At 56.7% G+C, this 14311-nt stretch overlaps 1 protein-coding gene across 1 annotated transcript; it reads left to right on the plus strand.

Annotated features, from left to right (window-relative positions):
* Positions 1-556: 556 nt before the first annotated feature.
* Positions 557-1542, plus strand: LOC135305633 (olfactory receptor 14J1-like). The gene has a single exon (XM_064429371.1). It carries the CDS (start codon positions 557-559, stop codon positions 1487-1489), a length of 933 nt encoding a protein of 310 aa, XP_064285441.1. The 3' UTR covers positions 1490-1542.
* The last annotated feature ends 12769 nt before the right edge of the window (positions 1543-14311 follow it).

The raw sequence follows: 14311 nt of genomic DNA on the forward strand, positions 1-14311 counted from the left end.
CAGAACATTTCAAATGAGGTTATATAGGAAGCAGAGCAAGGGAGGGGCTGCATAAAAGTGAAAACACTTCGTTTTTAATCTACTTCTCTGGGTTGCCTGGATGGGAAATTGCACATAGATATTAATATCTCAGTTCAAGTGAGAAAAATAAAAACATTTTTGCTCACATCGTAATTAACCAGGCAGAGAAAAAAATCAGCACTGGGCCCCTTAGAGGCAATATCAGTGCTGCGTTTCCAGCCTCCTCAGGGTTGCTCTGATGTTGCCATCAGAGCCTGCAGAGCCAGAGCTGCCCCTGGGCAGTGCCAGAGCTGGGAGGGGTCTGCAGGGCAGAGCTGAGCCCCCAGGGCTGGGCTGGGCTCTGGCAGCACTGGCAGGGCCCAGCCCTGGGCACAGGGAAGCAGCTGCTGGCAGGGACAGCTCCAGGCAGCAGAGCCCTGGGCAGGCAGTGGGGGGAAAGTGCCCCCAGGCTGGGCTGGGATATTTGAAGTCCTCTCTAAATTCAGCTATTCCATGATTACTATTTTTTACAGATCCTCATGCCAAGACAGCATAAATGACCAACAGCAGCTCCATCAGCCACTTCCTCCTGCTGGCATTGGCAGACACGCGGCAGCTGCAGCTCCTGCACTTCTGCCTCTTGCTGGGCATCTCCCTGGCTGCCCTCCTGGCCAACGGCCTCATCATCAGCGCCGTAGCCTGCGGCCACCACCTGCACACGCCCATGTTCTTCTTCCTGCTCAACCTGGCCCTCAGCGACCTGGGCTCCATCTGCACCACTGTCCCCAAAGCCATGCACAATTCCCTCTGGGACACCACCACCATCTCCTACACAGGATGTCCTGCTCAGCTCTTTTTCTTTGGATATTTCACTTCAGCAGAGTTTTCCCTCCTGACCATCATGTGCTACGACCACTACGTGTCCATCTGCAAACCCCTGCACTACGGGACCCTCCTGGGAAGCAGAGCTTGTGCCCACATGGCAGCAGCTGCCTGGGCCAGTGCCTTTCTCACTGCTCTCATGCACACAGCCAATACATTTTCCCTGCCCCTGTGCCATGGCAATGTCCTGGGCCAGTTCTTCTGTGAAATCCCACAGATCCTCAAGCTCTCCTGCTCCATATCTTACCTCAGGGGACTTGGACTTCTTGTGTTTTCCATATGTTTAGCACTTGGTTGTTTTGTGTTCATTGTTTTCTCCTATGTGCAGATCTTCAGAGCTGTGCTGAGGATCCCCTCTAAGCAGGGACGGCACAAAGCCTTTTCCACCTGCCTCCCTCACCTGGCCGTGGTCTCTCTGTTTATCAGCACTGCTCTATTTTCCTACCTGAAGCCCCCTTCCATCTCCTCCCCATCCCTGGATCTGGCCCTTTCAGTTCTATACTCGGTGGTGCCTCCAGCTCTGAATCCCCTCATCTACAGCCTGAGGAACCAGGAGCTCAAGGCTGCAGTGTGGAGACTGACGACTGGATGCTTTCAGGGACATTAAACTGCTGGCCAATTTCATCAAATCAATTGTAATAAAAGTAATTTTTAATACTTCTTTTTGGTTTTATTTTAGACGTTATTTTACTTCGTTTTACTTTTTTAATATTGCCCACAAAGTAATGTCATTATTTGTGCCATCTCTCATTTTATTTTTCTCCACCTTCCCTGTGGCCACACACCGTATCAATGAGGGGCTGCAGTCTCAGTGGCTTTAACGGAACTAAAGGATCTCCTGGCAAAGTTTTCTGCAGAGATGCCATTGTGTTGCTTCCTCTGGAGCTGCAGCAACAATGTCTGTGTGCAGAGCTGGGGGCAGATCAGTGCTGGCACAGCAGCTGTGCTCAGCAGCAGCAGCACTTGGTGTTGGCAGTGCTGCTGCCGTGGCCCTGCCCCGCTGCCCTGGTGGCCCTGGTGTTGCTACAGGGCCTGAGTGCTCTCGGGGCCGGGCACAGTCCTGGGGGTGGCAGTGCCGGGGCTGCAGCAGAGATGAGCTGTATAATATAAATAATTTGTAATATAAATAATCTTTGATAATTCTTTTGTGTTTGGTTAAGCATTTGTTCTTTTTTCCCCCTGCATTTTAGGTTTTTAATATTGTCCACAATGTAAACCTATTGTTTGTGCCATTTTCCATTTTGTTTCTCTCCACCTTCCCTGTGGCCACACACTGTGTCAATGAGGGTCAGTGCTCTTAGTGGCTGTTATGGTTTGACTCTGGCACAGGGCCAGGGCCTCTATGAAAGGTGTATTTCTAAAATGGTTACTGGGAGATGTGACCCGGAAACAGGACAGAGCAGGCTCTTACTTGGGGATGGAGGGAAAAACACAACACTTTATTAATTACAATATCTAAAAAGGAACACACACACAAAGCTAAGAATGAAATCCCTCCAAATACATTCCTCCTCCTCCCCTCCATTTTCTCCACAGAATGAAATAACATCATAGATTTTCACCCTGTCACCAATCTCTCACATAATCAACTTTCAGTCCATCATCACCCCTCAAATAATCAACCCTCAAATCCATCAGGAAGAGAGGAGTCCCCCCTTGCACCACAGGCTTCCCCCGGAAACACAATTGAAACCTCCTGTGTTTCCGTGCCACTCATGGCACCACCCAGAGAACATCGGCCCTCGCGACTTCTCCCCTCATGTCCAGTGCTCTCACCACTGGACACGGGCCAGGACTGCTTTTAGGGTTCCCTGTTTAAGGATGCTCCACCCAGTTCCAAAAGCAGCAGTCTCTCACCTTTGGGACATCAGTCCCCCCAGATTTCACCCCCTGGGGCTGAGGGGCCTCGTGAACAGAGATCTCAAACCCTCCCCGAGGACAGAGGGCATCTCACACCCTCCTCACCCATCTCTGTTCACTCCACTGCTTCACTCTTGACTCCAAGGTGCTGCCTCTCCCTAAATACAGTCTCCGGGTCACAGGAAAAACATGGGTCCATCCATGGCCATACAAGAAAGAGTCCAGCTCAAGGCCACTCCATCATCTCTTCCCACCCAGGACTCTTCTCACCTCTTCCAACTTTCCTTGCACTTGCCCATTTCATCATGCTTCATCTCTCTCTCTCTCTCCTCATTCTGATTCAGGACGATCAGTATTTGTAAGGTTTCCATTATTCTTCCAAGGGGTTAAAATCTTCGCCTCTGTCTGCCCAGGACTCCCACAGCTGCTGGCCATGATGCCAGTCCATGATACCGAATTTCAAGGCAGCACAGGCACTGGCTCTCTCTCTCTCTCTATCTCTCTCCAGGGGGGTAGGAGGGGGGCCCGATGCTTCTCAGGCTCCTCCACCCTTCCATCTTGCAAGGCCTTCACCCCCCTCCTCTGCCCGAGGCTCCAGCCTACCTCACCCGGCCGCATGGCTTCCCTCCCCCAGCCAGCCCCAGCTGGGCAGGGGAGCTCTGAGCTCCTCCACTGACCAGGACCAAGAAAGAGCTCTCCTGGGAGTTCTTGCTTTTAACTCCCTGTATTCTCAGAGGCGGTCTGCACCTTCAGTGGCCAAACCAGGTGCCAATATTCCAATCCAAGCACTGATTGGTTTGACCACAACCTCCCAAAAAACTCACTATCTTCTTAACCTATGACAGGTTGGGAGAAAATTTGCCTTGGTATCATTTTGTCACAGTACATACCATTTGTAAAGTAACCCCAAAAGAACATAGTTAGCATGTGATAGCTCTGAATCCATGTGTCTGCCTTGCAGTGGAAGTTAAAGATCCATTAAATCCTCACCTTATTAACCATAAAGCAAACTGGATAACAGCCACAGCAGCCTTAGCTATGGTTAGCCTGTGTTCCCAGGTATGTCGGGGTGTTCCTGATGGGGCAGAAGGAAGAGCTCCAGGCCCTCTGTGAGGGTGAGCGACGGCAGCGGGCTGTCAGTGGGGGCTGGCCGGGTGAGCTGCAATGCCTGGGCAGGGAGCTGCAATCCCTGCCCCGGCTGCGGTGGGCTTTGCTCCTTTTGTGGACAAGGGGTGGTGTGGGCAGAGCACACAGAGATTTTAGGGACATGGGTGAGGGGATTCATGGCCAGCACCTTGCAGCTGATCCCCTTGGCTGCTCTTGTCTTGTGGGCATGGCAAGAGCTGGGTGGGACGGCCCTGGCAGGAAAGTCTCCTTGGATTCCTGCAGATCCAGGTTCTGACAGTGGCTCTGTTCCTTTCTCTTCCAGCCCCTCAAGCCCTGAGTGAAAACAACAGCCCCTCCACATAAGCATATTTGTTCAGGTGATGTTCGAAGGAAGAGCTGCAGAACTACTTTCATCTGCTGGCTCAGAAGAGCCTGTGTCTCTTTAAGACCTCCAGATCCCTTGGAAGGTGAGACCACCTGGAGACCAGAGGAGACCAGCTGGAGCTCCAGGCACAGCTGATGACTGGCACAGCTGAGCCTGTGGGAAGCTCCCATAGCTCCTGCCTTCTCCCTCCCTGCTGACAGCTGCCTCCCTCCAGCCCTCAGACCCTGCCCATCCCCTTTCTTCCCTCCCAGCTCACCCCTTTGCTTCACCTTCCATTAATAAACAGTTTGGCTTCCTCGCTTTGCCTGCATCTCTGTGGAACTGATGCAATACAAATCCAGAGCCCTGGGACACACAGGCCCCTCCTGCCGTTCTCTTCCACGCCGTGTTTTGTGCACAGACACAGAGGAATGAGGGCAAATCAGGCTGGAAAGGTCCCTGTGGTGAAGGTCCAGTTCCACAACACTGCAGTTACAGATCTTGCTGAGCACCCTGGAGCCCCTGGACTTTGGAAGAGCCAACCTGAGGATGCTCTGAACCCAGCTGTGAGGGATTCCATGGCAAGCATCCACAGAGAGCAAAGGAGCTTGGAAATGCTGGACAGTTTCAAGAGCAGCTTCCTGAAAGCACAGCAGTGCTCCATCCCTGCACAGGATCAGGAAGAGGGCAGAACCAGAGACCATCTGGGCTTAACAGAGAGCTTTGGGTGTGCCTAAGAGCAAATGAAGCAGCAGCACTGTGCCCGAGACTCAGAAGTGCGACCGTGCCAGTGCCCGGAGCCCTGTCAGACAGTGCTGGGATCTTGGGTGTGGTTCTGGTCCCCACAGCTGAGGAATGCCAGCCCCAGCCTCAGACCCAGTCAGAAATCCAAGCAAGTGAGACCAGAGGGAGGGCACCCTTCCAGTTTCTCTGGGGCATGGCCGCCAAACAACCCCTGCTGCTTCTTCCTCTGCCTGTGTTTGGGGTGTGCTGCTGGCAGAGCCAGCCAGGTTGTGCTCTGTGTTCCAAAGCCTGTTGGGTGCAGGCATGAAAAGCACTGTGTGCACAGCAGAGAGTCCTGGAAGGTGCTGGCAAGAGCATCCTGCGGGGACAGGGCTCTGGTGTCTGACTGGAAAAGCCTGGTTTTGCTGCTGTGACCACAGGCAGGAGTTGAGGCAGCTGAAGAGGCAGCGAGCAGCCTGTGTTTGTAGAGGGCCTGGGGCTGCACACCTGAACCTTCACCTGGAAACTCACTTGGGGAATACGAGCTAGAGCTGGAGTGCCTGTCCTGAAAGGACCTGAAGTCATTCAGCCTGGCCAGCTTTTCTTAAGAGTGTGTTGCTGTTCCCCAGGAAAGCTACACATTTGGGGAAATGCCTTTGGAGGAAAGGGGCTTGCTTCTCAAGGAAAGTGCTTCTCAGGGAGCTCTCAGTGAGGTAGGTAAAAGTGTCCCCTTTGGCTCTCTGTGCTCCTTTCAGTCCTTGAGGCCTGTTGCACTTGGCAGAGGGGCGGGGCAAGGGAGAAGGCTGTGAAGAGCAGGTTTGGCATCTGCCTGGACCTGTGGAGACCAAGCCAAGCACCTGCAGCAGGGTGTGTTCCCCCACTTTGGACAGAGGTGTGAGCAGGAGCATCTCTGTCCAGCCACGAGCCCCAAAGCTCTCTTTGAGAGCTGTGAATTAAAAGGCCTTTACGCCCACACTTTTCACATCTTCCCTGTCTGCTGTGTTTCAACTCTTGGCAAGATGCATTTGCCTGTAGCTTGGTGGAAGCTGCTGTGGCCCAGGGCCAGCACAGAGCTGGGCTGGGTGGGTCAGGCAGCATGGCAAGTCTTGGTGTGTCCCCGGCCTCAGAAAAGGCTTGGAAGGTTTGCCTCCCCACGTGTCCTGCTCATTGGCTCTCCCTGTGCATGTTGGAGAGAACAAGGTAGGCATTTCTGGCAGCTGGGCATCAGCAGGCTTTAAACTGGGGCCGTGTTGTGGAGCGAGCCCAGCTGAGATACCCTGAGAGGAGCCCAGTGCTCCTTGCTCCCCTCTGCTGACTCATGAGCATTTGTCTGGTTTTGGGATGACCCTGGCTGTGTCAGAGGGGGCTACTTGGACACGAGACAGCCGGTCCTGTCCCGCTGGGTCCCAGCAGTGCCTCGCAGCAGTCCTGCATCCACATCAGGATGCTGGCCAAGAGAGGTCTTGGAAGCTGAGGCAGCTGATTTTAAGCTTGTGCAGGTACCTACATGTCAAGGCCAACGGTGTTCCCTCAGGATACAGCAGTCCTGAGTGGTCTCCCTCATTCAAAGAAATTGGCCCTTTTACTGACCTGGCAGGAGGGCAGAAGTCTGCCCCCCACTAAAATATTTCTCTGCCACGTATAAATTTCAGTGGGTTGATGTAGGAATTGCATCAAACATACCATCCATCTTTATGCTGCTGAGATGATTTGATTGGCAGGGGGTTCAAAATACACTGTGTCAGATTCCTATACTTGAAGCTGATGTCCAGATACTGGCCAGAAGCAGTCTCGATGCCCTAAAAAGCACAAAGTCTTCCTCATGCCTTCTCTGCACTGGGCTGATTCTGTATTTCCCCTTAGTTCTTCTGGTAGACTATGTCTAAAGCTTTTTGTTAAGTCACTTTCATGTCAAGTTAGGCCAGCCAGGTTTTTCTTATGCTAATTGGTGCTAAGTACTTATGTCTGTCTGTGCTAATTACTTGTTTACTAATGTGAATGCCTTGTGCTTACTTATGTCAAACAAAGGCCTTGTTTCATTGCCAAAGGTGCCTGAGGCTGCCTGCTCCTTGTGGCACCTGTAGCTTTCCTGTGGAATGTTCTACCTGCCCTGAGAGTAAAGAGGGAGCTGGAGAAAGAGCTTGCCAGGCTGCTCTGGATCCCTGACCAGCAGTCCTGGTTAAGTGGAGAAGTCCAAGCTGAGCAAAGGTGCCAATGGGACAGCCGTGCACAGGAAGGCTCGGTGGGAAGGGTGATCCAGGAACCACAGGCCTGGCAGCTGAGCTGCCACCGGGGAAGGCCTTGGAGCAGATCCTCCTGAGGGCCATCCCACAGCACGTGCAGGGAACCAGGGCGTCTGCTGGAGGGTGGGAAAGCTCTGCGGAGGGACGGGGACAGCTGGGGGTCCTGGCGGGGTGTTAACAGCTTCTTTGGGGGAGTTTGGGGAGTTGGTGTTGGTGGGGTGTTGGAGAAGGCGTTGTCTGGAAGGTGAGAGGTCTTGGCTGGAATTTGAGTCAGTTTGAAGGCAGCATCTGTGGCTTGGCACAGCTTTGGTTACGGAGGGCAGAAAGACTATCTGTGACTTTTCCTCTTCATGGTCCTGATTCTCCTGCAGGGAACAACAGGGGAGAGCTGTACTTTACTGGCCACTGAGATAACTGTACCAGGGGGAGGATTAGCCCTTTTGCCATCTACTCATTTGTTTGGGCTACTTTTGTAACACTCAGTGGACTTTCATTTCTTGAGAGCTTTTATTCCTTAAGAGAATTTGGATAATATCATCCTTTCACAGAAAAGGATGTTTGCAAACCAATGAATGGCCCCTTTTTTTGCCTCTGTGTAGTGTTATGTTCTATAAAGTGACTCTCAGTGGATGAGGTTAATGCAAATGAGTTGCTGCTTTGAGATGGGAAGCAAAATTCCAATTCTTCACCTTCTCAGGTCATCCCAATCAATTTGGGAAGTTTGCAACTTTTTGGAACTACTTGAGTTGAGCAACAGGAAGTAAAGCTTTCCTGAAGTGAGGCTTGTTAAATGCCAGATTCTTCTGTGCCTACCCCACTAAGGTGTTTTTGTGCTGAAGGAAATTACTTCAATGAGAAAATAATTTCAGGATGTAGGGCTTCTGATTGAGACCAAGTGTTGCCAGCAGTTGTTCCAGGTGCTCCTGCCAACAGTCCCTGCAGGAAGGAGCACAGCCCCCAGTGCACATGGGCTTTGGCTGCCCCAGGCACAGAAGCCCCCCGGGGGCACAGGTGGCTGGGGCAGGAGATGGGCAGCAGCACTGCCAGGGCTCAGGGGGTAGCAGGTATGCTTGGGCAGGGACTCTGCCACACCTGCTGATGTCAGTGCTCCCCTGGCTCCAGGGCTCAGAGCAGCATTTGTGCCCTGGCCCACACATTCCTTGTCTGGGTCACACCCGTGGGTTTAGGATGGCCACCAGCCGGGACGTGTCCCAGGGAGGCCGTGCCAGCTTCTGTGGAAGGCCCCGTGCCCTTCCCAGAACAGCTCTGTTGGCAGCCCTGGGGGCTCCTTCTGCTGCCCTGAGCCCGCAGAGCAGGGCAGTGTTTGCTGATGGTTTGAGCCATTCCTAAAGACTCTGTTGGGCTGCATTAGACACTTGGGACCAGGGATTCCTTCCAACCTGGGCCACTTTGGGTGGGCTGGGGGTGGCCCCAGGGCAGGGGGCGGTGTGCGCAGGGGCCCTTTGTGACACGGTGCAGCATGGTCACCATGGCATGGAACGGGTGTCCAAGAGCTCTTTGTGACACGTGGTGACATAGGAGCTGGAGGTGACAAGACCACGCCACAGTGCTCGGAGCACACAACGGGACAGGACGGGACAGAGCGGTGCTGTGAGGAGCCCCTGCACAGCACACTCGTTCGTGTCTGACCTGGAGCCTTTCCGAGACGTTATTTCTGCAGCTGACCTCGAGGCCAAACCACAGGACTTGCTGAGCCCTGGCCTTCCCGAGGCTTCTCTTCTGCAGGTGCCCTCGAGGGCAGACCGTGGGACTTGGTGTCCTGGAGGCATCTCCCATCCCTGCCGCTGGTGCCCTCGAGGCCAGACCACAATCCTTGACAGGACTCTCCTGTCCTTGTGGCAGGAGCCCTAGAGACCAGAGTGCAGGACTTGCTGTCCTGCAGCCTTCCTGAGGCTTCTCTCTTGAAGGTGCCTTCCAGGCACGACTGCAGGACTTGTTGACTCTGAGGTTTTCTGAGGCATCTCTCCTGCAAGCAGCCACAAATCCAGTCACTGACATGGAGCAGAGACCCCCGAAAGTGCCCAAGCTGGCGTGGGTGGAGGAGGAGGAAGAAGGCCCTGGAGCTGCCCCAGCACAGGAGACTGAAGAGGTGGTGCCACTCGAGCTGCCACAGGAGGGTGAGTGGCAGAGCTGGGCCAGAGGACTGGTGCCTGCAGCCAGCTTGGCATCCCATCCCATCCCATCCCATCCCATCCCATCCCATCCCATCCCATCCCATCCCATCCCATCCCATGCCATCCCCTGGGGACATGCCCATGGACAGGACGGAAGAGGGGCCGGGCAGACACCCCACAGCAGCCATGCTCCATCCCCTGGGGCATCCCGGGGCTGTCCCTGCCTGGGGAGCACAGGGCTGGGCTGTGTTCTCTGGCCTCTCCCGCAGCCCCTCAGCTCTGGCTGCACTCACTCTTTGCCAGATGCAGCCGTGGGGCAGACACAAGAGCAGGACCCTGCCCGTGGCCGCTTCCGCAGAACAGCACAGGTACCTGCAGCCATCCCCACCTGGGCTGGGCCTGCTGTCACCACGCTTGGAGCATTCTGTGGAACATCCCTAGCTTCTGCCCTTCTCTTACAGCTGGTTTGCAAATTCATCAAGCGAATTCGGCAGGAAGAGACCAGCACCATGGGTACTGGGCTCCGAGCATATTCGCACATCTTCAAAACCAAGACCAGTGCTGCCCTGCTGAGCATGCTCGTACAGGAGGGGTTTTGCAATCCAAAGCAAGTAAGCAGCCTGTGGCCAGGTTTTGATCCTCCCAGGAAGTGCTTGGCCTCCCAAGCCACACCCGCTGGGCGCTGGACGCCTTTGAGGCCATGGCAGTGTGCTGGGAAGGGAAGCACTTCCCTGGGGAAGCTGGCAACATTCCTCCCTCTGGCAGCTTTCCAAGTCTCCCTGTGCCTTCTCCAGGTGCCCGCCATGGTGAGGTACATCCACCAGTGGCTCATGGCCAATCAGTTCGTAGAGCACAGGCTGAACAGGACCCTGCTGTATCTCACCAAAGCACAGCCAGCTGATGTAGTCATGACGCTCCTGCGTGTGGCCCCATCCTGTGACAGGTATGGGCCCACCTGCCCAGAGGGCTCAGGGCTCCCCAGCCCATCAGCCTGTACAGCCTCTCCAAGGTGTCTGACCAACAGAGACTTCCAGGGCTCTCTGGCTGCTCCCTTTGCCAGCCCTGGCATGTCAGTCCCCGAGCCTGCTGCCATGCCCCCTCGCTGCCCCTCAGGGGCCTGTCCCCACAGGGCTGGGCTGCCTGGCTGCTGCTGGCCAGGGACAGTGGGCAGAGGCAGAGCTGGCAGCCAGCTCAGGTCCCCACTGCTGCCCAAGCCATGGTGCTGTGTCTGAGCCCCCCCTGAGACAGAGCTCTAACCCCACAGAGCTGCTTTGACCATGTGGAACAGCATCATGTGCTCGTCCAGGACTGCGGAGCCTGCGCTGCTGATACTCCTGGATGTGCTGAGGAGATGGCCCGAGCACAGCACGTGCACCTCGGATGGGGACAAAACGGGTGTCTTTGTCCTGGCTGTGAGTTTCTGCAACTGGCCTTTGCTGGCCCCAAAGCTGCCTCTCCAGCAGCTCTCCATCCTCCTTCCCCCACTGCATCTCCCTGCCTCAGGCGCTGGGCTGAAACCTGGCCTCGGGGCAGCTTCAGGGGTGCCAGGCCCAGTGCTCCCCCTGCCTCTCTCCGGGCCTCTCCCTCCCCTGCTCAGGCCCTGCCACACGGACACCTCAGCACTGAGCGCTTCTCGGGGGGCTTTGCAGGCAACTGTGGTGATGTGGAAGATCCTCCAGGTGCCCTGTATCCCACGTATTGTGATGGTGTATTTCCCCCGCCTCTTTGTGCATCTGCTCTTCCAAGTGCTCTTCAGCACTCTGGATATGCCAGAGAAGGTCGATACCTTCTGGAAGGGATGCCAGCAGCAATACGGCCTTGCCATCAGCCCCAACAGGTTCTCCATCCCACTCCTCCTGTCCCTGCCACATCCCTGGGCAGGAGCCAGTGCTCCAGCGTGACCTGGGCTTTGCTCTGCACGCAGGTTTGCAGTGCGGACCCTGATGTCCCTGCTCTGCCGAATGCAGCACGAGGATGTGGTGGTGGCAATGGAACGCAAGTGTGGCTGGGACACGCTGCTGTGTGCTGACACCCACCACTATGCCGTGGGTCTGCTGGCCAGGTGAGACCCCCTTCTCCCCGCTGCCTCTGACATTCGTGCACTGTGCCCAGGGAGCCCCACACAGTCCCTGTGGTCATGAACCACAGGGCCTTGTCTGAGGGACAGCCAAGCAGAGTGGAAAAGGCTGGGAGAGGAGGGTGCCCATAAGGAGCCGCCTCCCAAATAGCCCAGGGCCCCGTGCAGGATGCTGGGGAAAGACCAGACCTCTGTGAGTCAGTCCTGGCAGAGGTCTATCCCCCAGCCCACAGTCTTGGTTACTTTTTCTCCTGCCAGGGAGATGTCCTGTGTCTCCATCCCCTTGTGTTCCCAGATCATTCGCTACCTGCTCTGGCTGCTCAGCACACAGGAGCCACGCTGGGAGCTGCCTGCCCTGGCATTCCTTGCGGAGGTGAGCCTGATGGCCAGCGCTGCCTCGCTGAGTTGCCTCCCAGCTCTCTGCCCTCTCGTAGCCACAGCTGCCTGCGCCCTGTGCTGCTGCCTGGGCCCAGCCCTGTGCAGTTCTGGGCTCCTGCCGGCCGGGTCCCCTGACACTGCCCTGTGCCTTTCAGGTCCTCGAGTTGCTGGACTTGAGTGAACATGGTGCTAACAGACTCCAGCAAATCTTGTCAAGGCAGCTGCAGAGCAAGTGCAGGGAGAGGCGTCGCCTGTCACTCAGGGTCCTTTTTGAGATCATTGACGATCCCTCAATGGTGAGAAAGGGGCAGCGCCTGAGGCTGAGCTAGAAAATACAGTCACTTGGGCTTGGCTGGGCTGTGGGAACTGGGGCAGATGCTCCCAGCTCTCTTGCCTCCCGGTTCAGCTGCCTGAGTGCTTCGGGACAGACCTTTAGCCTCTGAGCCCTGTGGCAGCAGGATGGATGGTGTTTCACAAACTTGTGTTCCGCATAGAGCAAAAAAATGTGGAGCCTGACTGAAAGTCTTGTGGAGCTCCTGTGGGACGCAGATGGAGAGATAGTCAGCATGACAGTCATGCTACTCAGCTTTATCATCTTGGACAATGACATGCTGATACCCAGCCCCATGGCACTGCAGCTGGTTGAGGCGCTCCTGCCACTCTTTGACCATGTAAGGCTTGCTGCCCCCAGCCACGGCCACTGGGTGCTGCCCAGACACTTTTTGCCCTGTGGATTTGCAGGCTGCGCCAAGCTGAGCCCTGTGCAGCTGATGCTGAGGTCTTTTTTTCTTCCTTTCATACAGGAGAATAGCCAGGTGCAGCTGCTCTCCATACTGCTCTTCCGAACATTGGTGACTTGTCCACAGGAAAAGGAAAAAAAGGCCCTGAAGACACACCTGCGCCAGAGCCTGCTGCCACTCTTCTTCCACTGCCACAATGAGAATCAGCGTGTGGCAGAGGTGAGGACTCGTGGGCTGCTGCTGTCCCCCTGGCAGGGGGCTCGGCTGCCTCCTCCCCTGGTGCCTGCCAGGCTGCAGCCTCCTCCACGCCTTGGCACAGGGACGCGGGTCCTGCACCCTGGGCTGTGGGGTCATCTCCGCGTCTCTGCTGCTCTCCAGGCCTCTCTGGAAACGCTGCTTTGTGTGGTGGAGTTCCTGAAGAGAAGCGATCTTGAAAAACTGGTGAAGGACAAGAAGCTGTGGAAGTTCACTGAGTGCCTGGTAAGGACGGGCTGGAAGCCCCAGCCTCAGCCTGGAGAAGGCCCCTGAGCGCAGTGCTCAGTGTGCGGCGCTGGCAGCTGTGCCCCTGCCCGCTGCTGCACCCAGAGACTGCGCGGGCTCTTCTCCAGGCTCCTGTGGGCCCGAGCCGGGGGCCGATGGAGCCTTGGCCTGGCGGGGCTGCGGGATGGGATGGCAGTGCGGCTCCCTGGGCAGCAGCCAGCCCTCTGCCCCCTCCAGAGCCTGGCACCAGCGGCTGCTGGCCGCGCCTCAGGGCTGTGCGGGCAGGGGAGGCCGGGGCCGGGCGCAGGGAGCGCCTGGCCGAGGGGCTGAGCCCGCGCCAAGCCTTCCCTGCTGCCGATCTCTGCAGCTGGCAGAGGACACGAGCCGAGATGCCGAGCACCTGCGCCGGGCACTGCCGTACCTGCGGAACCCACAGGAGTCTCTGCGAGAGGCGGCCATCAGGTTCATGGGTGAGCCACGAGCCCGGGCTCCCTCCCCGGCCCGCCGCAGCTCGGCCCCAGCCCCGCCCGCTGCCCCGGCAGCGCCGTCCGGGCCTGGTGCCATGGAGCCCTGCCTGGGCTCAGCCCTGCTGCTGCCCTCTGGCAGCCGTGCCCTCGGGCGCCAGCGTGCGGCATGGCCCGGGCTGAGCCCTGCCGGGCCAGCAGGGCGTGTGGCCACAGCGCCGGCAGCGCCGCTGGCAGGGAGCTGTGCCGCTGGGGCCGTGACAGGCTCTGTGTTCCCAGGCATGGCCGGGCGGCACCTGAGGGGGAAGAGGGAAGAGCTCCAGCTCATCTGCAGTGGTGAGTGAGGGCAGCAGGCTGGCAGTGGGGGCTGGCGGGGCCAGCTGCGAGCCCTGCCCCGGCTGCCAAGGGCTCTGCTCCCTGTGCGGACAAGGGGCAGCGTGGGCAGAGCACACAGACATTTCAGGGCCATTGGGGCATTCGTGGCCAGCAGTTTCGGGCTGATCCCGTTGCTCCCTGCTCCCTCCTGGCCATGGCTAGAGTGGGCTGGGATGGCCCTAGCAGGGGGCTCTCCTCAGGTCCCTGCAGATCCAGCATCTGACCATTGCTCTGTTCCTCTCTCTTTCAGCCCTTGAACACCTGACAGAAGACATCAGCAGTGCCGTGTCAGACGCAGCACTTCAAACATTGTATGTCCTCCGGGCACTACAGAGTGGGCGATATTCCATCTTCCAGAGGCTGCAAAATCAATTCCGCAGGGCATGGAGGACACGGCCTCGTCTGTCAGGGCTCGGCTGGCTGTGCTGCTGGAGCTCTGCAGAGAGCTGATCCCAGAGGCTCTGTCTGCTGGGCTCACCTGAG

This window comes from Passer domesticus, chromosome 8 (genome assembly GCF_036417665.1).
Source record: "Passer domesticus isolate bPasDom1 chromosome 8, bPasDom1.hap1, whole genome shotgun sequence".
Lineage (NCBI taxonomy): Eukaryota > Metazoa > Chordata > Aves > Passeriformes > Passeridae > Passer > Passer domesticus.

Excerpts from the sequence above, each read along its gene's own strand:
- LOC135305633 (XM_064429371.1), top strand. The coding sequence starts at position 557 with ATGACCAACAGCAGCTCCATCAGCCACTTCCTCCTGCTGGCATTGGCA.